Below are 26,725 nucleotides of genomic sequence, written 5' to 3'. Positions count from 1 at the left end.
ATCTTGCACTACAGACAATTCTAGAACCATAACGCGGTAAAAAAAGGCATTTTGTTAAAATAAAACTTTAACATAAACCAGCTTTTCCTTCCTATAGCGCCCCTTTCATCTGCCCTTTCATCTGCAGAGGCCACGAGAGACGTCCACATGAACCACCCTCATCACCTTTGCCTGGTATTCGCTCCTGAATTTTCGAAATTCAAAACTAGAAAGAACCTGATTTTACCTTATAAATAACAAATCCGGTGATGTTTGCTCTTTTTATGGCATCTCATAAAAATCGCTTACTGTTTTTACGGTCCAGCTGAAAAAGTCTTTCAGTTCACACACATTGCTGGAGGGACAGGTCCCCAGGTAACATCTCCCATCTAGATCCTAATGGCCAAAGGGGACATGGACCGCATCGGTGGCGGACTGGTGTGCGCGCTACTTCTACTGATCCAGTATGGTGAGTCGTTTTTGGTACCATTTCATAGGGCATGATCCCAAAATGTATTATAAGTGATGGCAGAGAAGCTTGCTCTCCAATGTTCACCGTAATAGGAGCAGGTTCAATGGTAGCATTGAATAGATGAATATGGGTCAAGTGGGAACAACGGCCCCAGTTCATCAAGCTTCAAGAAGCACTTAAAGCATCCCATAGTGGCCTTTTATCATTTTAGCATGCCTTAAGTATGATATCAAGTGCCACGAATTAGGGTTCATTTAACAACATGTTCACTCTGCAAAGGTGGATTTCTATATAAATATCTAGAATAAATATTAATATAAGCACAATGGCTAAATGGTTAGCACTTCCACCTGGCAGTACTAGGGGTCATTGGTTCAAATCCCAGCCACAGTACCACCTGCCTGGAGTTTGCATGTTCTCCCTGTGCCTGCATGGGTTTCCTCCGGGTACTCCGGTTTCCTCCCACAATCAAAAGACATGCTGGTAGGTTACTTGGATCCTGTCTAATCTGACCCTAGTATGTGTATGTATGAATGTGAGTTAGGGACCTTAGATTGTACACCCCTTGAGGGTTAGGGACTGATGTGAATGTACAATATATATGTAAAGCGCTAGGTGAAATTGATGGAGCTATATAAGTACCTGAAACAGATAGTAAAAATAAACTAGAATTTTTTAAAACAATTTTAAGGGTACAGACCCCTCCATATTGTAATATATATATATATGCCTGGCAGTACTCGGGTCATTGGTTCGAATCCCAGCCACGGCACCACCTGCCTGGAGTTTGCATGTTCTCCCTGTGCCTGCGTGGGTTTCCTCTGGGTACTTCGGTTTCCTCCCACACTCCAAAGACGTGCTGGTAGGTGAATTGGCTCCTGTCTAAATTGTCCCTAGTATGTGTATGTATGAATGTGAGTTAGGGACCTTAGATTGTACGCCCCTTGAGGGTTAGGGGCTGATGTGAATGTACAATATATATGTAAAGTGCTGCGTAAATTGACGGCGCTATATAAGTACCTGAAATAAATAAATAAATATCTATTGGGACATGTGACTGCTTGGGTTTGCTCCAGGTACTTCGGTTTCCTCCCACACTCCAATGACATGCTGGTAGGTTAATTGGCTCCTGTCTAAATTGTCCCTAGTATGTGTATGTATGAATGTGAGTTAGGGACCTTAGATTGTACCCCCCTTGAGGGTTAGGGACCTTAGATTGTATGCCCCTTGAGGGTTAGGGACTGATGTGAATGTACAATATACATGTAAAGTGCTGCGTAAATTGATGGCGCAATATAAGTACCTGAAATAAATAAATGATTGAACAGACACAAGACAACCTTGTCCAAATATACTGAACAGATGCTTGCCTCCCCACCCAGATCCTTTCAACCTATTGGGAAAACTACACAAACAATTCTTCATAGTTAGTTTGGCTGAAAAAAAAAGACAAAAATTTCATCCAGTTCAACCATAAAAAAAAAAAACTTATAATCCTACACCCACAGTTGATCCAGAGGAAGTAAAAAAACCCAGCAAAGCACGATCCAATTTGCTCCTGCAGGGAAAAACTTCCTTCCTGATCCCCCGAGAGGCAATCGGATATTCCCTGGATCAACTTTCCCTATAAATGTTATATCCAGTTATATTCTGTGTATCCAAGAAAGAATCCAGGACTTTCCTACAGCAATCCACTGAGCCGGCCACAACCAACTCTTGAGGGAGTCTATTCCACATTCTCACAGCTCTCACTGTGAAGAAACCTTTCCGTGTTTCCAACCATAGAAGAGCTCTATCAGTATACTGCACTTTGGAAGATCTTAATGAAAAATGAAATGTCGCTACAAACTGAATTTCCTTAATATACACTATTGGGGATCCCATATGTGGAACTTTATACCTATTCCATTTTATTTATTTTTTTTTACAGCAGAAATTTTTTTTTTAATTTTTTTTAGCTCTATTAGATTTTTAAAATAAATTGTTGCTATGTAGATTTCCCACTAGGGGTAGGTCCTATTGGAGTGGCCGGCGTCCGTTATATTTGGACAACGTTGTCCTGTTTTTTGTGGGGACAGGTTGGGCTTGTTTAGTTATCAGTGTTCGTTCCAAAAATTATAAAAAGGTAATTCTGTGGAAATGCTAGAAAGGTTGCTTCTACTAAACCTTTTTTTTTTTTTACTTGTAAAGTACAGTAGTGATGGAACCTGCCCCAAACTGGTGGAAGTTCCCAGGTTTTTGAAGTAAGGTCGCTGGTTGCTAAATTTTTTTTATTTTGTGCACAATTTTTGTGAACGTGGTTGCCCAGCTCTTGGAGTCTATCAATGTGACACCTCCATTGGTGAGGTCTATTGGCTATTTTGCACTATTAGTCCTCGTGCACACGGGATGTTTTTACAGCGGCTGTTTTTGGCTTTTGACGTCTTTTTCTACAGCTATTAAACCCCCCAGCATCTTATCCTATGTGTCCATACACACAGACTGGAATTAACGTTTTTTGGCTGGAAGAAATACCCAGGACTAGTCGGTTTCTGGAGGAGTTTTTTAGCTGTAAAAACACTCTAATGCTGAAAAATACGACAAAACAGTTTTTTTGGACTTTTTTTGAAGAAAAAAATAAAGAAAAAACGCTAAAAAACACAAACGCAGAAAAATGCTAAACTCAGGTTTTTAACGTAACTTTACACAGCTAACGTTACCAGCGTTATCAAAAACGTCCCCCCCGTGTGCACGAGGACCAATACTTGCAGTTACAGTCCCTGCCATTCTTTTTTCCCCTTGCACCAAGTTTGAAAATATTTCCATTCCACTGACTGGATCGGCATCGCACAGTGCAGCATAACCCAAACACGGCACATTGGATCCTTTCACAATTTTCTGCAGCATGTTTTTAGAAGTCAATTTGCAAACTACATAAATGTATTTGTTTTTGTTAGTTTATCTAATAAGAATTCTCACATTAAAAAGTTGTTCCAATTCACAAAAACGTCTTAAATCAACTTGATTATTTAACGGTTGAAAACTTCTACTGCTTAGGAGTGCGATTTTATCACCACCTCAAATGGCTCTTTTGTGTAGCTTTGGGTTGTTTTTGGGGTCCCCTACCCCAGCAGTGCTGTTTATGGCTCAGTGAACCCTTTGAAATTAAATATATAACCAAAGCTGGAGGTGTGGGGGCAATCTTCCAATGGGGACAATGAGGGCATTTCTGCCCACCTTCCATCGAGACACTTGGGCATCCAAGGCTGTTTAAGTGATATTTAAATTATTGTTTAATATATATACACACATATACATATATACACACACACACCGGTGTATATATATATATATAAAAGCTAAAATATTTAAATATATAACAAAATCATTAAAATAAAATACAGCTTTATTGGGGATTTAACTATCCCATGCTGTATCTAAAAAAAGATGGGCTTTAGATACTCTTTTAGGGCCAGTCCACGCCACATTCATTTCTGTTGCTTTTTTTCTGCATCCAAAATGCACAGAAAGTAGGTTATAGTGGTTGTCAATGTCATAGTTCAACTAGATTGTAAGCTCCAAGGATCAGGGCCCTCCTATCCCTCTTGTATTGAACTGTATTGTTGCTGTATTGTCTCCCGTTATATTGTAAAGTGCTGAGCAAACTGTTGGCGCCATAAATCCTGTATAATAATAATAATAATATATAAATCCTGTATAATAATAATAATAATAATAATAAATAAATCCTGTATAATAATATTAATAATAAATAAATCCTGTGTAGTAATAATAATATTAATTATAGTGTATAAATCCTGTGTAATAATATATAAATCCTGTATAATAATAATATATAAATCCTGTATAATAATAATAATAATTATAGTTTATAAATCCTGCGTAATAATAATAATATATAAATCCTGTGTAATAATAATAATTATAGTTTATAAATCCTGCGTAGTAATAATAATAATATATAAATCCTGTATAATAATATATAAATCCTGTATAATAATAATAATAATATATAAATCCTGTATAATAATAATAATAATTATAGTTTATAAATCCTGCGTAATAATAATAATAATAATAATATATAAATCCTGTATAATAATAATAATAAATAAATCCTGTGTAGTAATAATAATATTAATTATAGTGTATAAATCCTGTGTAATAATATATAAATCCTGTATAATAATAATATATAAATCCTGTATAATAATAATATATAAATCCTGTATAATAATAATAATAATAATTATAGTTTATAAATCCTGCGTAATAATAATAATATATAAATCCTGTGTAATAATAATAATAATTATAGTTTATAAATCCTGCGTAGTAATAATAATAATAATATATAAATCCTGTATAATATATAAATCCTGTAAAATAATAATAATAATAATATATAAATCCTGTATAATAATAATAATAATTATAGTTTATAAATCCTGCGTAGTAATAATAATAATAAATAAATCCTGTATAATAATATATAAATCCTGTAAAATAATAATAATAATATATAAATCCTGCATAATAATAATAATATATAAATCCTGTATAATAATAATAATAATAATAATATATAAATCCTGTGTAATAATAATTATAATAATATATAAATCCTGTGTAATAATAATTATAGTTTATAAATCCTGCGTAGTAATAATAATAATATATAAATCCTGTATAATAATAATAATAATAATAATATATAAATCCTGTGTAATAATAATAATAATAATATATAAATACTGTGTAATAATAATAATAATAATTATAGTGTATAAATCCTGTGTAATAATAATAATAAATAATAATATCTAAATCCTGTATAATAATATATAAATCCTGTATAATAATAATAATGTATAAATCCTGTGTAATAATAATAATAATATATAAATCCTGTGTAATAATAATAATAATAATAATAATAATATATAAATCCTGTATAATAATAATAATAATAATATATAAATCCTGTATAAAAATAATAGGTCACATCAGTGCTTGCAGTTCCAGTGCGTTCTGGTTGCAGAAAAAAAAAGTGAAACATGCTGCATTCTTTGCAGCGGTAAAATGCATCAAAAATGCACCGAAACACACTGGAACGCACCAAAAATGCACTGGAATGCACATGTCCATATTTAAATAGAAGAAAAAGGCAGGGAAAAAAATTAACTGGAATGCATAAAAAAACCGTACTGGAACGCATCAAAAACACAGAGTAACGCACCAAAAGTGTCAAAAAATATGCACGCAAAAATGCACCCGGAACAGATCTGGACTGCGTTTCTATAGTGTGAACCAGCCCTTAAAGATAAATGATGCTGAAAAAATGGGGCTCACCTCTTTTTTAAAACAATAGATAAAAGGCAAAATGTTTTGTTTTAGTTTTAGATATGGTGGAGAAGGGTTAAATCCTTTGTGTGGTTTGTATTGCTGTCTGTGTCCCCATTGGGGGGAAATTTGCCCCTCGGTTTTTTCTGGCAACCATTATAGATGAGGCAAACGGGGAAAATACAAAACATGATGAGCTGAGCCAGAAGTGAGGGAAAATCCTACAAACGGGAACACCGATTTTTGTAAAAACTTCCCAAGGTAGAAATTTTCTCTCATTCCCGTTACATCTACTGGACAGGAAGTAACAGGAAATCTCCCCAATGGTACACAAGCAGCAAAAAGTAACCCCTGTCTTGAGGCCCATTGACACCGTCGTAACACGCAGTAGCCCAGCACGTGTTCATTTTAAATAACACCCCCGAAAACCCTCCGAACAAAGCTGTGGTATACAACAATGCACCACGAGGTATATTGTGCATTACGGTACCGAACAGAAAAGGCAGCAGTACTTAAATTTTTGTACTTTGAGGTTCATTACAGCTCATTTTTTTTGAAAGGGCTCCTTAACGCAACGCACTTCAACTCACAAAAACCTGAGGGCTGCGATGCATCGCATTCAGAAGCAACTGGCCTCCTGTTTTGCTCTCGTGGATTCCAGGTGCAAAGGGTTGCAAATGCACAAGAAAAAAAACGGTCACGTGGACTTCAAATTTGTGTCCTGTTTTGAAGCCAACTTGCTTGATAAAATGTCCCTCATTCTGTCTTTGCAAGACACCAGCACACCAAAGATCTCCAGAACCAAGTTTATTCAGCGATCACATAAGTACAGAAGCAATGTTTTGGAGCCACGCAGGACCCCTTCATCAGGCACGTGAGGGTCATGTGACATCACATGCCTCATGAAGGGGTCTAGTGAGGCTCTGAAACGTTGCTACTGTTAATTATGATGTGATCGCTGAATAAAGCTTTGGACCCGTTCTGGAGATCCTTGGTGTTCTGGCATCCTTCTTGCTTTAAAGGTCTTCTGTTGTTGGCCATTGGTTGCAGCAGCATCCACTTACACCCATAGCGGTTTTTCAGGACCGTGTGCATCGGGAATAGTGTGTTTGAACTCATTCTGTCTTTGCACACCTGAAGATGTTCTAGATAGCAGGACCCATACCACTGTATTGCATGTTATCCTTTTATATTTGTGAACTATTCACAGGCAGTGGAGCAGAACTGAATATCACAAGTGAGAATCCTTCTCCATCCATACTGACCGGAGATACCATCAACCTGGCCATTTCCTACAACTCAACTCCCAGCCTGATAATATGGACTGCCAAAGGCAACGTTGTGGCTGTATGGAGAAATGGAGAACAATCGATTGATGACAATTATAGGAATCGACTGACAATACAGGAAAACGAGTTCTCTCTCAACAGTTCCACCCCAGCGGACTCTGGAGATTACATGGTCATAGTCAATGATGCATCTGGCGATTCTGGTAACCGTACATTCAGTGTGGTTGTCACAGGTGAGTTTGTGGTTTGCTTGGCTTAAGTCAAAAGAATCCAATATCTGCTTGTATGTTCACTGAGCCGAGTACTGTGGTGTGCTGCAGACTATATAATTAACCATCAGCAGCGGAAGAGCCAAAGTACAGGATCTCTCACCGTAAACCCCAACAATGAACTCTCTTCTCCCTTTTGGTCTGTTAAATATATAATTGAACGTTTTGTTATATCTGTTCAATAAATGCAAAACAAATCCTATTGATCCTGCCAGAAATCTTGTGAGCGGATAACTCTGTGGTCTCTGCCTGTGCTGCGCTCTTATCAGTTACATTGTTCTCAGCTATTACTATGGACTACAGAACTCCTACCCCTATGATAAAGGAGCAAGATGACGGGGAGGTGTTCTGTATTCCTTAGAGTGACAATGCTGCTCCTTCATAGATACAGTGCAGTGAGTGTCACCCTAGGATAGGAAGTGTGTTACTGGCAGGCAGCGGTGTAACTAGAATCTTCGGGGCCCTGGTGGAAGAAACCATGAAGGGCTCCCCTGACCCTCAGCCAGGGGCCTTCTGTCCAAGCCTGGTAGCGGAACATCAGGGCCCAGTCACAAGTGCGACCTTTGTGACCCTGGTATTTCCACCACTGGTGTCAGTAGCTTTTTTTATTTTTGTTATTTTACTTTATTTTTTTTACACTATTTTTTTAAATTATTTTTTACAATTGTTAGGAGCCTCCTTGGGGGGCTTTGGTGAGATTTCAGGGGTCTAAAAAAAAAAAAAAAAACCTTTGATGTTCCACCTTTGAGACAGAGGAAGGAGATTGAGGACACAGCCCTCAATCTCCATCTCTGCAGCCTCAGCTGCACTAAATGAATGGACAGGAATAGCTATGTGCAGAGGTTCCCCTCCATTCAAACTGAAACATAGTTAACACGTTTTACTATGTTTCAGTTAAGAATGGACAGAGTCAGGGGTCAGTACGGATCTCTGACTCTCCATTCAGAAAAGGTAGGGGCTGGTAAATGACACATTTACTGGCCCCTTTGCCCGATCTCCATCCTGACAGATTCCCCTGTAGCAGCCAGCAGGAGAGAGGAGGGGGAACCCAGCAGAGCAGCGGGAAACGAGGGTGGGGGCCAGGAAAGGGCGCATGGGGAGCAGCAAAGTGCTCAAGGGTCAGGAGAGCATCCAAAAAAAAGCTGGATAGGAGGAGAAGCGGGGGAAGCTGCATATAGAGGAAGCAATCTTGCCAAATTCTTCCTGAAGCTGCTGTATGCCAGCTTCTCCTCATCTCCCTCCCATAGACATTCAGGGGCTTCAGGAGGAACATGTAAAGACCGGTTCCTCTGTATTCAGCTACCTTGTCGCTCCTCCTATCCAGGCATACAGGGGGCACACGGGCCCCCTGCAGCATGGGGTTAGGTCGCACTTGCAACCCCTGTAGGTTCGCCCCTACTGGCAGGATCACATACACACACTCAGATTGAATTGGATGGATTGGATGGACTGGTGTCTTTATTCATACTCACCAATTCTGTAACCTAGTGAAAATAAGGGACAAAAAGCCACCAAAAAGTAAACTAATGCAGCCATCTGGTAATCTGCAATATATTACTTTTGTTTTCTTGAGTTTAGATATACTTTATAAAGGGGCACTTTATTCTTTTTTTTACCTTAGAGGTTGTGTGCCAATATTATTCCATTCATGCATCACTTTCATATTTGCATTTATTTCCATTACCTCATTTGTTGTACTCTCTGTGGGAGGTCCTATGATTGCCCTAAACGTACGATTGTAATACAGAAAACGTTCTTGCACAGATTTCCTATTAAAGTTTCCATTGTACTTTATGAGATTGCATTGTTCAGGTTTTATGCTATAAAGTGGTATTGAATGGACAGGCCTCCTTGTGAGAAGCACAAAAAAAGAAGAGCTCCCCTGAGGAACCATTGCATCTAGGCTTTTACGTCAGCTTACTGTCAGGTTTAACCATAGCTAAGATGCTTCTAATATATTTAAGTAAAGTAGGGCCCAGAAGGCACAACATGCTGGGGCGGGAGTCTCCAAACTTTAACAAAGGGCTAGGTTTATGTCCTTCAGAACTTTGGGGTTCAGGACTGTGGCCAGTGGGAGTAGGAGATATCTTGGCATCATTGGGAGTACCCAGTACCATAGGCTTTGTGGTAATTAGGAGTAGGAAATGTCCCAGCATGATCTGGAGTAAACAATACCTTAGGTTTGGCAGTCAGTGGGAGTAAAAAAAAAAAAAAATACATACCACTACCACTTGTGGTCATTAGTCAGAGGAATAGAACCCCATCATTGCTAGTGGGAGGAATAGTGCCCCATCATTGCTAGTGGGAGGAATAGTGCCCCATCATTGGTGTCAGTGGGAGGAATAGTGCCCCATCATCTGTGTCAGTGGAAGGAATAATGCCCCATCATCTGTGTCAGTGGGAGGAATAGTGCCCCATCATCGGTGTCAGTGGAAGGAATAGTGCCCCATCATCGGTGTCAGTGGGAGGAATAGTGCCCCATCATCGGTGTCAGTAGGAGGGATAGTGCCCCATCATTGGTGTCAGTGGGAGGGATAGTGCCCCATCATTGGTGTCAGTGGGAGGGATAGTGCCCCATCATTGATGTCAGTGGGAGGGATAGTGTCCCATCATTGATGTCAGTGGGAGGGATAGTGCCCCATCATTGGTGTCATTGGGAGGGATAGTGCCCCATCATTGGTGTCAGTGGGATGAATAGTGCCCCATCATTGGCATCAGTGGGAGGGATAGTACCCCATCATTGGTGTCAGTGGGAGGGATAGTGCCCCATCGTTGATGTCAGTGGGAAGAATAATGCCCCATCATTGATGTCAGTAGAAAGAATAGTGCCCCACCATTGGTGTCAGTGGAAGAGATCGTGCCCCATCATTGGTGTCAGTAGAAAGTATACTGCCCCACCATTGGTCTTCAAGGGAAAGATACTACACCATCATTGGTGTCAGCTGGAAGAATAGTGCCCCATTGTTGGTATCACTGGGAGGAATAGTGCCCCATTGTTGGTATCACTGGGAGGAATAGTCCCACGTTGTTGGTATCAGTCAGAGGAATAGTGCCCTGTAGTTGGCATCAGTGGTAAGACTAGTGCCCCTTTGGGATTGGTGGGAATAAAAGTGTTCCTTCCACTGGCAACAACTACAGTTGCACCATTCCTCCTACTGATAAAAACAATGGAATAGGGCCTCATCATTTGCATCAGTGAAAGGAATAGTGCCACATTGTTGGTGTCAGTAGGAGTAATAGTGCCCCAATGTTGGTGTCAATTGGAGGAATGCTGCCTCATGGGAGGAATAGTACTCCAAGAGTGGATATAGGCAAGCAATAGGCCACATCAGTTTGGAGACCACTGTACTAGAAGAACACACAGAATGAAGGTGTGGATGGAGATCTAGGTGACCATCTCTGAGCAGTTAGGTGAAATATCTGTTCGCTGTGTATTATCCTCATCATGCACATTTGTAAAAGACAAAAATCATGCAACTACAGAGCGTACAACTACTCTAAAAAAGGCCAATAGTTATATTTGGTTATTTGTGTCCCAGTTTCTGAATTGTATGTTTTTCTTTTCCAAAAGGTGGACAGACATTAACTGTACATCTTGTTTTACCAGACAGTGTCCCGAAAATCCAAAGTAACGACTCGGGCGTATTTAGGACTGGGCAAAATATCAGTCTGACCATCTGGTATGATGGGAACCCATTCGGCATAGTTTGGGACTATAATGGTAGCCCACTGATAGTTAAACTATCTGGATATGTCAACATTGCTGACAGATTCAAAGGACGAACGGTCATCACAGAGGACGGGTCTCTTCTCATTTATAATACCACCAATGCAGACGTGGGAACTTATACCATCACTGTGAGCAGTACTGCGATCTCTGCCTCCCGGTCTTTTCAGGTGAAATTCTATGGTAAGGCGGCTACTTTAACATATTATAAGTAAATAAGTAAACCTATATATATATATATATATATATATATATATACACACACACAACGATACATACATTTACACGCACTCACTCCTTCTATTATTGCATTTTGGCACTTTTCTTTGCCGGATCCATTTTCCATTTAAATCAATGGAATGCATTGCAATGTATGTCATCATACGTCAATGTGAAATATGTGGTAATTATGGGAAAGAAGAGGCCCACATCAGCACAGCAAAATGTCATGAAGATAGAAGAGCTGGACGGAGCAGGGTCCTCTAGCAGCACAGAGAATGCCGTTACTATAGGGGGGGGGTCTGGATAATGGATAGAGGAGGGTTCTCCAGTAGCTTTGTGCAATCATGTTATCCTCTGGTCAGGTCATAAAATAAAGTCAACTGATACAAAAAAAGGCATTCACAATTCTAATGTGCTTATTGGTCGATAGCAGGGGTGGACTGACAACTCATGGGGCCCCTGGGCAGTAGGGGATCATGGGGCCTCTGTGTCCTCGCCCACACTCAAACCATACCCAAAAAAGCCTATGAAAGGTACCAGGAGCATCTCATGGGGCCCCTTACTGCCCTTGGCCCTCGGGCAGTGCCCGAGTTTCCGAATGGTCAGTCCGCCCCTGGTCGGTAGTAAAAACTACAATCCAACAACAATTAGAGGTTTGATCAATTTCCATACAACCTGGAACTAATGACATTGTGAAGGTCTAATCTACAACATCCATTTCCTCTTTTCACCTCAACAGATGTCATAACGAACGTGACAATGCAACAAACACCAACGATCGTGGACGAGACTACCCCTGGTGTGAATCTGTCCTGCAAGGCCTCCTCCGGTTCTGGAGCGGTGACATGGAAGAAGGATGGTCAGCCATTGACTATTGATAGTTCACACGTCCTACTAGACCAGACCCTCCAGATATTGAATCCTGATAGAACTTTCTCTGGGATATATAGCTGCAACATATCTAACCCGGTCAGCTGGGATGACGAATCCATAAGGATGATTGTTTACTGTAAGTCGAATCTATGAGTATGCAACTTCCAATTTAAAGTTGTATTGAACTTTCAGTTTAAGGGTTCATGTACACTGCAGCTGATAAACTCACGTTTAGGAGCTTTTCTGCATTTTTTTCAGCAGCCCCTGAACTCCCCCTAATGTGTCCATGTACATGTCGTCGCTTACAGGCATTTGAGTTTACAGTCGTTTTTTTGAACGCAGAAAACTTCCATTCAGAAGTCAGTTTTATAAGCGTTTCAAATTCAAAACGCATGTAAAAGTGTCTAAACACGGCAAATCGCGTTTATAAGCATTTGCAAATTTTTTTTAATTCCAGTTCCCGATGCTGTCCAGAGCCTTTTTTCATCATGAAAAATGCATGGAAAGCATTTTCAAGGTACTCAAATGGACAAAACACTGAACACAGGATGTTCCTACCAAGCTTGTCACACATAGTAATAACCAAGACACACCTCAGACCTCTCCCACCCTTGGAAACAAAAGATATGTTAATGACCAAGACACACCTCAGACCTCTCCTATCCTTGGAAACAAAAGATATGTTAATGACCATTCACACCTCAGACCTCTCCCACCCTGGGAAACAAAAGATATGTTAATGACCATTCACACCTCAGACCTCTCCCACCCTTGGAAACAAAAGATATGTTGTTAATGACCATTCACACCTCAAATTCCTCATGAAGACCCCCTACCAGGTGGCCTTCATGACTAAAATGGACAAAACACTGAACACAGGATGTTCCTACCAAGCTTATCCAACATCATAATGACCATTCACACCTCAGACCTCTCCCATCCTTGGAAACAAAAGATATGTTAATGACCATTCACACCTCAGAACTCTCCCACCCTTGGCAACAAAAGATATGTTAATGACCATTCACACCTCAGACCTCTCCCACCCTTGGAAACAAAAGATATGTTAATGACCGTTCACACCTCAGAACTCTCCCACCCTGGGAAACAAAAGATATGTTAATGACCATTCACACCTCAAATTCCTCATGAAGACCCCCTACCAGGCAGCATTCATGACTCAAATGGACAAAACATTGAACACAGGATGTTCCTACCAAGCTTGTCACACATAGTAATGACCAATTCACACCTCAGACCTCTCCCACCCTTGCAAACAAAAGATATTTTAATGACCATTCACACCTCAAATTCCTCATGAAGACCCCCTGCCAGGTGGCCTTCATGACTCCACCAGACACCTTTCCCACCCTTGGAAACAAAAGAAATGTTAATGAGCAACTCCCACCTAAGCTAATCTCAACACATACTGCTGTCTCTGCTTCTACTCTCTGTATTTCTCTGAAACAGTCTGAAATCGTTATTTACCACTTTTCAGTGCATTCTGGGCATTTGGGAGGTTCTCCTGTGCTTATCTTTAAAAAAACGCTTCTAAACGCAAACGCACATAAATGCATTATGCAAACGCGGCTAAACAAACGTTTTTTAACCTACGTTGTCCAGAAGTCAGTTCCCATCGTTCAGAAGTGTCCCGTGTACATGGGGCCTTATTCAGCTAAAAACTTTCCAGATGTATCCAAACAAAGCCTGTGCAAAGTCTTAGGCTTCATGTACACAAGCAGCTCGTGAACTCGAGTTTAGGAGCTTTTGCCATTTTTTTGCCAAAGCTCCGAAACGCAACTCCATAAAAGCCTATGCCCGTGTACACATAGGCTATTAGCAGAGTTTAGGAGCTGCTGCGTTTAGATGAGGTTAAACCTCCCTCTCCTGAATGTGGCAAAACTGCGGCAACCGCGGTACCACGATTTTGCAGCAGTTTTGCCGCGATTTGCGGTTTCCTGCGGCCAGCAGTCAGGGTAGGCTTGTGTACATGGAGCCTTACAGTTGATTCAGAAAGCAGCCACAGCCTGAGCAACAAGGCCTATCCCTTGCCAGCATTGCAAAACATGACCTTTGCTTGAAGCAGTAGTTTCTCTGCAAAGGTCCGACATACCCGCTTTGCTGAGTAAGAGGTAGAGTTCATCAATCAGCACGGAGCGTGAGCTTTGCTTCCCGTTTGAGTAGACAGCTCTTCCCGTGTAGGCTGAAAGAGCAAGCAGTCAGCCCTGCACGCAGTCGCCGATCGGTCCACAAATTTCCACCCGGCTCAGTCAATTTTTGAATTGACTTGTTGAGTTTGTTGATGCAGACAGGGCCACCCATGGCTCAAAAATTGGCCAATTCCTCCTGAATCAACCAACATTCAAGCTGTATATGACCAGCTTTATTGCTCCTCTTCCCTATGCAAGTCTATGAGTCAGCTGACTAGTAAAAACGATTTATTCGCTGTGTAGAGGACTTTATTTCTTAGACTGTATATCTGTGTAGTCGGGGTATATGGCGGAGCGTTGTTTTTAAAGCATCAGAGCTGCTATTGCTTCTACAGCAGGGGTTTCCAATCTGCAATCCTTTGCCTGCCTTTATCCGGTCTATGGGGCACTATTCTCTCCACTGACACCAAAAAAGGGGCATTATCCCTCCCACTGATACTGATGGGGAACCAATTCTCCCATTCATACCAAAGATGGGGCACTTTTCCTCCCACTCACACCAAAGATGGAGTACTATTACGGCCACTGACACCACTGGTGAACCAATTCTCCGACAGCAATGATGGGGCACTATTCCTCCCACCGACACCAACATTGGGGTACTATTCCTCCCACTGACACCAACATTGGGGTACTATTCCTCCTACTGACACCATAGATGGGGAACTAATTCTCCCACTGACAGCAATAATGGGGCACTATTCCTCCCACTGACACCAACAATGGGGTACTATTCCTCCTATGGACACCATAGATGGGGAACTAATTATCCCACTGACAGCAATGATGGGGCACTATTCCTCCTACTGACCTCAACGACAGGGTACTATTCCTCCTAATGACACCATAGACAGGGAACTAATTCTCCCACCGACAGCAATGATGGGGCACTATTCCTCCCACTGACACCAATGATGGGGCAGTATTCCTCCTACTGACCTCAACGACAGGGTACTATTCCTCCTAATGACACCATAGATGGGGAACTAATTCTCCCACTGACAGCAATGATGGAGCACTATTCCTCCCACTGACCTCAACAACGGGGCACTATTCCTCCCACTGACACCATAGATGGGGAACTAATTCTCCCACTGACAGCAATAATGGGGCACTATTCCTCACACTGACCTCAACGACGGGGTACTATTACGCCTACTGAAACCATAGATGGGGAACTAATCCTCCCATTGACACCAATAATGGGGCACCATTACTTCCACTGGCACCAATGATGGGGTACGATTCTTCCCACTGACACCAATAATGGGGCATTATTCCTCCCACTCACACCAGTGACGGGGAACTAATTGTTCCACTGACAATTATGGGGGACTATTCCTCCCACTAAAACCAACCATGAAGAACCAATTCTTCCACTGACACCAATGATGGGGCACTATTCCTCCCACTAAAATCAAAGATGGGGAACCAATTTACCCACTGATACCAATGATGTCATTTTATTTATTTCCACTGGCCACCAAGCCTGTGGCATTATTTACTCCCACTGATGCCGGGGCATTTTCTACTCCTACTGACCACAGTCCTGTCCCCCCAAAGTCTGAAGGGCAGTAAACTGACCCTTTGTTTCAAAGGTTTGGAGCCCCCTGCTCTAGTGTACACTAGTTGTCCTGGTTAGAAACCCTCTACATTCTCAAGGATTGGCAGGTATCTACAATGACATAACCCACACACCAATCTCTCTCAGATACTCTACATGGAACAAAGAAGAGGATAAGGTCACTATGTCAATGATGGATTTAAAACCTAAACATGGCTGAAACCGGTCCAAATAAATCAGATGATGGTTTACCATTCTATAAGGGCTCAAGGGAGATATGTTTTGTGGTTATAAATGACACTCTGCCTTTTACTTCACAGACCCGATGGAGGAGGTCATAGTGACCCAGTCAGTCGAGATTGTGAGCGAGAAGACGTCTTTTGTAAATCTAAGTTGTAACGCCACTAGTAGTTACGTTGAGGCAGTGACCTGGATGAAGGACAGTCAGTCTATAAGTAATGGCAGCCATTACAAACTATTGGATGCGGATCAGATTCTCCAGATTATTCAGCCTAATAGGACGTTCACTGGAAACTATAGCTGCAATGTGTCCAACGCAGTGTACTGGGGTATTGGCTCCCTTCAGCTCCGTGTCTATGGTAAGTGACGGCACAAGAATCCAGTCTGAATGAATCCAATTCATAAAGTAGATGCATCACACGGTCTAAAGTACTCCAAAATAATTACGAATAATAAAGCGCAGCGCTAAAATAAACAATAAAATATCTCAAATAAAATATCTCAAATAAATAATGTGACAGTTCGTGGTAAAGTGCTTGATACAGGGGTTGAAGGTGACTTCAAACTTCAGTGGCGTGCCAGGAAGGTATAGTAAAAATACGCACTCACCAGATGCGTATCTTTAAATACGCACTCACCAGATGCGTATTTCTAAAAACGCACGTAAAATGATATAACCAGAGGTCCCCCTCTCAGGATAGGATGGATGGGTTGTGCCGTTTATGGACTATCCTCCGTCTGGGTGGTATACAGCTATACAGATGTTTCCCTTGGTGGGTGCAGATAGGATACGATTTCCAGCTTCTCTCTCAAAAGCTTGGTCCATACATCTGGCAGCTTCTTGCTGCTCTGGCTCGCATCTGTTGTCCTGGACAGAGACCTCCTCTGTCTGCCGAGGTGGAGACACTAATATTTGAGATATTTTATTTATTTGAGATATTTTATTAATTATTTTAGCTCTGCACTTTATTATTAGTTTTTATGAGGTTTTTACTTGGTTACCTTTTATGTGCGATAGCGGCTAGTTTTTTAAAAGCGCTCACTGGTTCTATTTTATTGTATACTCCAAAATAATAATTTTTCAGTCTTAGCCGCCCAGAACAACTAAAATGTAATAGAAGTGTAGCCAGGGCCGGTGCTGGACTATTTTGCACCCTAGGCAAGACCAGCTACTTGCGCTCCCCCCTAAAAAACTAATTTTTTAAAACAGTAGAAAATATTAAATCAACAAAATATGAAACTGCTAAATTTCTTTTAATTTGCAAAAATAAGTGCCATAAGATGCCACCAGCACCAATAATAAAGACAAAATCAGTGCCACGGACGGACTGTATCTGTGGCTGGCCGTGACAGGGTGACAGTTGCAGTGAGTGGAGGATGATTGATCCACACTCTGACAGATCCCAGGCTGGAATTCTCCAGGCAATGGGGGGAGGTAAGATGCTGTGGCAGTAGACAGCCCAGCCCCCACACACACACAGAGACCGCCTAAACTGAGCGATCCCACCCAGTGACAGATCCGACACAACACACCATCACCTACACTGACACAGATCAGCAGGCACTAGAAGAGCAGACTGTGTCACCGTGATGATGTCATCACTCACTGACACATTGCACATGTAATGGATGGCTGGCCGGGTCACACTCACACAGACATCAGAGTCAGACATTACCTTCTTCCACAGGCACAGCTCCGTCTCCGCTGATAAATGGAAAGAGAAGGGCTGGAACTCCACAGTGATCAGCAGCCGCCAGCCGGCTTGCAGTAATGGACCGAGTCTGAGAGGAACACTGAAAAAAGCGGCAGCTCAGCTGCTACACTGGCCCCAGACACTCGGCATCTTCCGCTGTCATTTCTTCCTCCCCTCCCCTCAGCTGAAGGATCATTCTTGATGTAGCGGCATCCCGCACAGAGAGTGCTGTGCTGTGCCCAGGTGCCCCTAGGTGGCAGTTTGCCCTAGGTGGCTGCCTAGTTTGCCTAGTGGAAGCACCGGCCCTGAGTGTAACCCAACAGTCCACAGCCAGCAGTTATCTTCAAGAGAACTAGATAACTGATGCTACACTGGCCCCAGACACTCGGCATCTTCCTCTGTCCTTCTTCTTCCCCTCCCCTCAGCTGAAGGATCATTCTTGATGTGACGGAATCCCGCACAGAGAGAGTGCCGACCTGTGCTGTGCCCCTAGGTGGCAGTACGCCTTAGGCGGCTGCCTAGTTTGCCTAGTGGAAGCACCAGCCCTGAGTGTAACCCAACAGTCCACTGGTTAAGGAAAAAAAAAGCAGCTCAGGTCTAGTTGTCCCTGCAGTGAACCATCTTAGTTCACCAGGTAGAGAGTAACGTCCTCAGTCTTCCAGGTCTAATGAAGACCAGTATCACTTACAGAGGAGCTTCAGTCGCATCTGCAAAAAGTAAAATCAGCACCTGCAAGTACTATAACTGCTGACCTTTACAAAACAAGTACTTACCATCACACGGACCTTTCTTTGCACATCCTAAAATCTTTGGCACTGTCTTGGGTCCTACACCCCTCTATCAGTCCCGCCATCAGTGTGAGATGTGTACCTCTAGTGGGCACAATGAAAATGGTGAAATGGTTGCATTTTTCTGGGTGGAATCCTCCAGTAAACACAACCGGTAAGAGACACCAGACCACCCAGATACTCTACATGGAAATACATACAAACACAGGAAGAAGTTGTCTCTCAGTTAGTGATAACATGAAAATCCGAACCCTGCACAAAGTGGTGTCCATGTTCATCGTCAACTGAGTGGCTATAGCCCAAGGGAGAACTGTTTTTTTTCATTTACATGATGTTTTTCATTTTGCAGAACCGGTGGAGAATGTTATAATGGCCCAATCACCCGAGATATTGGATGAGAACAGCATTGCTGTAAACCTAAGCTGTAGCGCCCCTAGTGTTTACATTGAGTCAGTGACATGGAAAAAGGATGGGAAGTCTATAGATAATAATGACACTTTCAGTCTTTTGAATGGGAATCACACTCTCCAGATAATTGACCCCAACAGGACGTTCGTTGGAGAATATATCTGCAACATATCCAACGCAGCCTACTGGAAAATCGGGTCCCTTCAGCTCCGTGTCCATGGTAAGTTGTAGCAGGAAAGTTCAGTTTGTGGCATCCGTGGCTCTTTAGAACAGAACACAGAATGTCAATGACTCGAACATAATCAAGATCTGTCAGTGTTCTTAACAGTGTGATGTAATGGAGTAACCCAACACTCTTCAACAGTAATAGAGGCTTAATTTGGACGCTTCATTTACCTCCTCCCACTCCACTCCAAGTACCAATGGCTTAAAAAGTCATGGACAAATAAAGTTTGCAAAAAAGAAAATCTGGTCTTGGCCTGATAGCACCTCCCTAGGGCTAAAATTCCCACCAGAGTGTGCTTTTCCAATGGGCTGGAGTGCATTCTATTGGGTTTTTCAAGTGCCCAGCATTTCTGGGAGGCACTTTACTGCTCCTTCCCAAGAGGCAAGTCTTTGAGTTATTATTATTATACAGGATTTATGGCACCAACAGTTTGCCCAGCGATTTACAATATAACAGGAGACAATACAGCAACAATACAGTTCATTACAAGAGGGATAGGAGGGCCCAGCTCCTTGGAGCTTACAATCTAAGAGGGAGGGGCTAGTTGTACAAAAGGTAGTAACTGTGGGGGATGGACTGGTAGGAGTAGAAGATTCCATTATTAGCTGAGGGCAGGATAGGCTTCCCTGAAGAGATAGGTTTTCAAAGAGAGCCTAAAAGTGAGCAGAGTAGGCGATAGTCTGATAAATTGAGGTAGAGCGTTCCAGAGGATGGGGGGAGCTCTGGAGAAGTCCTGGAGACAAGCAGGGGAGGAGGAGACAAGGGGGCTAGAGAGCAGGAGGTCATGGGAGGAGCGGAGAGGACAGTTTGGGTGATATTTGGAGACAAGATCGATGATGTAATTTGGGGCAGAGTTATAAATGGCTTTATATGTTATTGTTAATGTTTTGAATTTTATTCATTGGGCAATGGGAAGCCAGTGGAGGGATTGGCAGAGAGGGGTGGAGAACACTGAGTGGAGGCCAGTGGAGGGATTGGCAGAGAGGGGTGGAGGACACTGAGTGGAGGCCAGTGGAGGGATTGGCAGAGAGGGGTGGAGGACACTGAGTGGAGGCCAGTGGAGGGCTAGGCAGAAAGAGATGGAGGACACTAAGTGGTGGCCAGTGGAGGGCTAGGCAGAAAGAGATGGAGGACACTGAGTGGAGGCCAGTGGAGGATGGGGGAAGCTCTGGAGAAGTCCTGGAGACAAGCATGGGATGAGGAGACAAGGGAGCTAGAGAGCAGGAGGTTGTGGGAGGAGCAGAGGTTTGGGTGATATTTGGAGACAAGATTAGCCGGAAACACTGAAAACCATGCACTCCATAGGTGGCTGATCTCTTATTGCCGCAGCAGCTGATCTACAAACCTCTAAAATGACTACAACAGCACAAATATGGTTGAGCAAGCATGTAGTTGAACATCACATCAAAAATTGGATTGAACCTTTACCAATATTTTACTTTACAATTCTACCTGAAAAAAAAATTCCTGATGTGTCACCATCTTTATCATGGTGGTCACAGTACTTCCCCCAGCAATGCCTGCATCTGTTTTTTTCTTTCCAGAGATCAGAGCCATCTTTTTTCAGGCATCACCCATTTGTATGTTTTGTATTACTAATGTTGATTAAATGTTTCCAAAGTGGTCCAGTTGAAATAAATTATGCCTTTTATCTCAGACCCAGTAGGGAAAGTTACAGTGACCCAGTCACCCAAGATCGCGAATGAGAGCAGCCCTGCTTTAGATCTAAACTGTAGCGCCTCTAGTGGTTACGTTGAGTCAGTGACATGGACGATCGGTGGGAATCCTATAAATATTAGTGGCAATTACAATTTATCGGATGACAATCGGATTCTCCAAATCACTAAACCCAGCAGGACATTCAATGGACTCTATACCTGCAACATGTCCAACGCAGTCTACTGGAGTTCCGGCTCTCTCCAGCTCCTTGTCTATGGTAAGTAGTAGCACAAGAGTCTGGCCTGGGGTTGGGTTTTGATGTTTGCAGAAAAACAGTTTAGAGAATATAAGCTTCCAGCACTAAAATAACTTACATTTTTTATGTATATTAGTTATAAAAAATGTTCTCTCTTGTCTGACAGATGAAGTGTTGAATGTTAAAGTGACGCAGACACCTGACAAGGTGAACAACAAGTCTCCTTTTGTAAAGCTAGACTGTAGCGCCTCTAGTGGCTATTCTGAAGCAGTGACATGGACACAGGATGGGCAGTCTGTGATCAATAAGGATTCCTACAGTCTATTGAATGGGAATACGACGCTCCAGATAACTCAACCCAACAAAAAATCCAATGGAATCTATACTTGCACCATAGCTAATGCAGTCTACTCAGGTTCTGGGTTCCTAAATCTCACTATCCCTGGTAAGTGAGAAAGCCATAGGCATGTGATTCTATCAAAGAATAAACTATTCAGTCTCAGGGAGCATAAGAAGACACAGGGCCTCTTAATGAAATTGGAGGAGAAGAGGTTTAACCTGAAACTGCGTAGGGGGTTTTCACGGTCAGAGTGGCAAGGATGTGGAACTCACTTCCACAATTGGTGGCGGCAGCGGGAAGTATCGATAGTTTCAAAAAAACTCTTACATGTGCATCTTAGTGAACACAATATACAGGGATATGATTTTTTACATGAGTACACACCCACATAGAATGAACTGAATGAACTGTTGTCTTTATTCAACCTTACCAACCATATAACTATGTCAGAATTGTTGTGTTGACCCGAGGCTGCCAGTAGACTCAAGGGGGTTGATTTATTCAAACTGGAGAGAGTAAATCTGGTGCAGCTGTGCATGGGAGCCAATCAGCTTCTAACTTCAGCTTGTACAATTAAGCTTTTACAATAAAATCTGGAAGCCAATTGGTTTCTATGCAGAGTTGCACCATATTTTGTACTCTTCAGTCTTAGTAAATCAACCCCAAGATGTCAATCTTAAAGTAACCTCTAATTGTCATTTTAACCCGTGTGTGTCACCTTGTGTGTCTGTACCAAGGCCAAACATTCCAGGGGGCGGAGACTTCTGATCGGGAGGTGGAGACTTCTGATCAGGGGCGGAGACTTCTGATGCGGGCCATTTGGGTGATTTCTGTTATTATGATTTAACCTCCCTAATGGTATTCCCGAGTGTAGCTCGGGGTAAAGTTTCAGTACCAAAAGCGGTAACCGCGAGCTACACTCGGGCATACCATGCGGCGTTGCTCAGGGGGTCCCTGCAGCGCTTACCTTGTCCTTGCTCCCGCAATGTGTCCCCTGCAGCGTCCCCAGCCATCTCCTCCGGCTGATGCCGGCATCCGGCTCCTGTGTTCCAGTCCCTGTGACGTCGGGATGTACGGGCGCCGCCAGCGGCGGGAAATTTGAAAATTTTAAAAAAATGTCATTTTTTTCAAAACGATTTTACATAGTAAAACATTGCTGTTTCAGCCCATTTCACATACATATTGTCCGGAGTGCTCTGTCCTGTCCCGGATGCCGGCATCCGGCTTGTGTTCTGGTCCCTGTGACGCGGGACGTACGGGCGCCGGAACCGGCAGCAAATTTGAAATTTTTAAAAAATTTCATTTTTTTAAAAATGATTATTATACAGTAAAACATTGCTGTTTCAATGCATTGCACATACATTTTGTCCCGATTGCTTTGTCCGGCGCCCTGCCTGCATTTTGATTGTTCTTTCTGCCTGGAAACTGAGAAACATCCACGGCGTCCAAAAAGCGTCCCTTTAGGTCAAAAGCGGTTTTAGACCGGCTAGAGAACAGCGATAGTAAATCAGAACCACTTGCAGAATTGAGTGATAATGATTCGTGGGGGAAATTCCTCATCAGACACTGAAAACAATTCTGCGACTTTGCTGAGTGATGTGCGAACTTGGCGCTCTATTTCACATTTTAGTGTTTTTGGTTTGATTATAATATTGAATTAAATTTATTATTATTATATTATTATTTTTTATGATTATTTATTAAATTATAATTTATGATTTCGTGTTTCAAGTTTTATCCTCCCCGGGATGTTTACTAGACTCTTGTTCGGACAGATTTCAGGGAGATTTTCCTAAATATTACAGCCTACAATAAAAAAACTACATATTTCCATGCAAAATAACGGTACCGCTTTCAGCACCAAGAATCTGAAATAATCATACCGCCAGGGAGGTTAAAAAGGAGCCAAACAACTATTTGATAATAAATGGCTTCATATGATCATCATCCTTCAATAAAAGAGCATTTTTTGGCATGATCAGTCATATTCAACATCAATGCCAAAATTTCACAATTTCTGCCAGGGTATGTAAACTTTTGAACACAACTGTATATATATTGAAATATATTAAATATGGACAAAATTGTAGTATTTCAAATATATGTCAATATATTTGGGGAGAACATTTTTAAACTAGAAAAGCTACAATTTCTGGGGAAATTGTGTGAAGTGTTCTTGCCTCCACCAGTAGTCTACAACTGGGTGGAGTGGCTTGTCACTCTGCTGCCTGCTCACACACCTGGGTTCCTATGGCAACTCACACTACAGCAAAGGCAGAGAAGAGCGGTTAAAAACAAACTGCTCCAACTTGCTCACTTCACTGACGGTTGCCATTTTCAAATGGCTGTAGTTTAAAAATTATAAATCCTATACCAAAGAGCTTTACGTTGTGAGAATCACAAGACCTAGACCTACATTTCGATGCATAGTATGTCTCTGAAATATTAAAAATGAAGGCACAGTCGCAGCTTAGAAATTGCCCTTAAAATTTGAGGTGGCTAGAGTGGAGTTTCAATGAATGTCAATGGGCGGCGTGAATGGTCATATTGTGAAAACTATCAGGACTATGGCTTAGCTTTGTGTAGGTGGGCTTGAAAATGAGGGAGTGATGGCAGTTTACAAATCATGTCCTGATTTTTCAGCTCCCACTCTAGTTTTGAACATTCCGCCATTCATTCCTATGGGACCATAGCATGCATCAATTATCTTCATAACATTACCCAAACCTATATCGGGTTCTAAATAATCAATATAATATGAAGAAAAAAGTCCAAATATTTCAGTCCATTCCTGTGATCACCACATGAAAGAAATCATAAATAGTTCATGAAGATAAATTATTTGGGTCATCCAATAATCACCACGTGAATACTTGTGTCAAACGTTAATATAAAACTTTGTGTAGTGCTCCCCTCTCAGGTGTACACTCCCCAAAATGGGGTTCATTTAGGCCGGTCATACATGGATCGAAAATTGACCAATTGTTTTGTCCACAAATCGGACCTAAGAATAATCGTCTGATTTTCGCTCTGTTAGTGGGGTCAATGGCACCGGCTGATTTTTGTGGTTCCTCCCCTTTTCGGTGATCGAGCATGTTGGAAAATTCGTGAAAAATGACCAATTTTCGAGTCAATGATGGTCAAATCGTACGATAATTTTTCCGAAAAGAATATGCGCATGAGCCGTGACATGGAAGGAACAGAAGTTTTTCCTGTTATATAGGGTGAACTTTATGACTTGGTCGGCTGATTTTCAAAATCATTGATGGCGCCATTGGATTACCGAGCGAACAACATTTTCAATTTTCGGACAAAAAAATTGTTTGGAATTCGAACCATTTATGGCCTGCATAACTTCCTGTGTGGTCTCCAGCACAGGAAGTGGCAGGAAATACACCCAGTAGAACTACAGCAATGAAAACCTGACAGGAGGTTCTAACCCCTCACCACTCCACGTAAAATTTGATAGAACAAAAATGGCGAAAAGTTTTGCAGACTTTAGGTGTTTAGTATATCAAAGCAAACACCTAAAAACTTGGAATATTTTTGGAAAAAGTAAAAGCTCAGTCATCCAACTTATTGATTTCTCTTTTCTACCCCATTTAGATGCTACACCCCCCAGGGCCACCAGCACATTTGGCATATTGTTAATCACTCTACTGGGAGGAATTCTGCTTGCCCACTGATTGTCCATCCCGGAGATGGTCTATGATGGGAGACAGGTAAGCACAACTTTTCTAAGCAATGGTGCCTCAACCCCTTAAAAGGCCGAGACCACCCACAAGCAAAATCAGCTTTTGGTTTAGGCTAGCGGGTGGAGTCACCCTTTAAATGCTTCTAGATCTCCATGACTACTTTGATAAGGTCTGTCAAACAGATGCTCAGTTCTCCTCCTTTTCTGGTGGTTACAAAGCTGAGCTAAGGTGCTCAAAATATCCTACTGCCAATTTTTTTTTTTTGCCGTTTAAGATGGATATTCTATAGTGGGAATTATAACACCTGGTGATGGAGGACATAGGTCAGGGGTGTCAAACTGGGGGCCCTCCAGCTGTTGTCCCATCATGCCTCTGCCTTTGGAAGTCATGCTTGTGACTCTCAATCTTGCAATGCCTTATGGGACTTGCAGTTTGCAAACAGCTGGAGGGCCGCCAGTTTGACACCCGTGACGTAGGCAATTGGAGTTGTTAAACTTTTGTTTTATAGATTCCATATATGATCTCCATGTATAATACATAAGGGGGGGATATGATCTTCATGTATAATACATAAGGGGGGGATATGATCTCCATGTATAATACATAAGGGGGGATATGATCTCCATGTATAATACATAAGGGGGGATATGATCTCCATGTATAATACATAAGGGGGGATATGCTCTCCATGTATAATACATAAGGGGGATATGATCTCCATGTATAATACATAAGGGGGGTATGATCTCCATGTATAATACATAAGGGGGGATATGATCTCCATGTATAATACATAAGGGGGGATATGATCTCCATGTATAATACATAAGGGGGGGATATGATCTCCATGTATAATACATAAGGGGGATATATGATCTCCATGTATAATACATAAGGGGGGATATGATCTCCATGTATAATACATAAGGGGGATATGATCTCCATGTATAATACATAAGGGGGGATATGATCTCCATGTATAATACATAAGGGGGGTATGATCACCATGTATAATACATAAGGGGGGGATATGATCTCCATGTATAATACATAAGGGGGGATATGATCTCCATGTATAATACATAAGGGGGGGATATGATCTCCATGTATAAATACATCAGTGGTTCATATAGTGAACTCGGTGTAGTTATTCCCCCTGAGGTCATCACAGAGGACAAGGGGGCGCTCTTTAGGTCTGGAGGAAAAGAAATTTAATCTCCAAACACAGAACCGTTTCTTCACAGTGAGAGCTGTGAGAATGTGGAATAGACTCCCTGAAGAGTTGGTTGTGGCCAGCTCAGTGGATTGCTGTAGGAAAGTCCTGGATTCTTTCTTGGATACACAGAATATAACTGGATATAACATTTATAGGTAAAGTTGATCCAGGGAATATCCGATTGTCTCTCGGGGGATCAGGAAGGAATTTCTTTCCCAGCAGGAACAAATTGGATCGTGCTTTGCTGGGGTTTTT

At 41.9% G+C, this 26,725-nt stretch overlaps 1 protein-coding gene across 1 annotated transcript in view; it reads left to right on the top strand.

Annotated features, from left to right (window-relative positions):
* Window positions 1-329: 329 nt before the first annotated feature.
* The window catches only part of LOC149432726 (hemicentin-1-like), a 28,743-nt gene continuing 2,347 nt past the window's right edge, over window positions 330-26,725 (top strand). Inside the window, exons 1-9 of the mRNA XM_089664983.1 lie at window positions 330-448; window positions 7,005-7,316; window positions 10,960-11,262; window positions 12,041-12,310; window positions 16,269-16,547; window positions 19,020-19,298; window positions 20,962-21,240; window positions 21,386-21,664; window positions 25,166-25,281. Coding sequence (XP_089521109.1) covers window positions 379-448; window positions 7,005-7,316; window positions 10,960-11,262; window positions 12,041-12,310; window positions 16,269-16,547; window positions 19,020-19,298; window positions 20,962-21,240; window positions 21,386-21,664; window positions 25,166-25,245 — 2,151 coding nt within the window. The 5' untranslated portion in view covers window positions 330-378 and the 3' untranslated portion in view covers window positions 25,246-25,281. The remainder of the gene's footprint in view (window positions 449-7,004; window positions 7,317-10,959; window positions 11,263-12,040; window positions 12,311-16,268; window positions 16,548-19,019; window positions 19,299-20,961; window positions 21,241-21,385; window positions 21,665-25,165; window positions 25,282-26,725) is intronic.

The sequence above is a fragment of the Staurois parvus genome, unplaced genomic scaffold, assembly GCF_062004578.1.
Source record: "Staurois parvus isolate SC_StPar_1 unplaced genomic scaffold, SC_StPar_1.0 ptg002113l, whole genome shotgun sequence".
In the NCBI taxonomy this organism is placed as follows: Eukaryota; Metazoa; Chordata; class Amphibia; order Anura; family Ranidae; genus Staurois; species Staurois parvus.
Note: the sequence above shows the minus strand (reverse complement) of the source record. Positions and strands in the feature narration are given on the sequence as shown.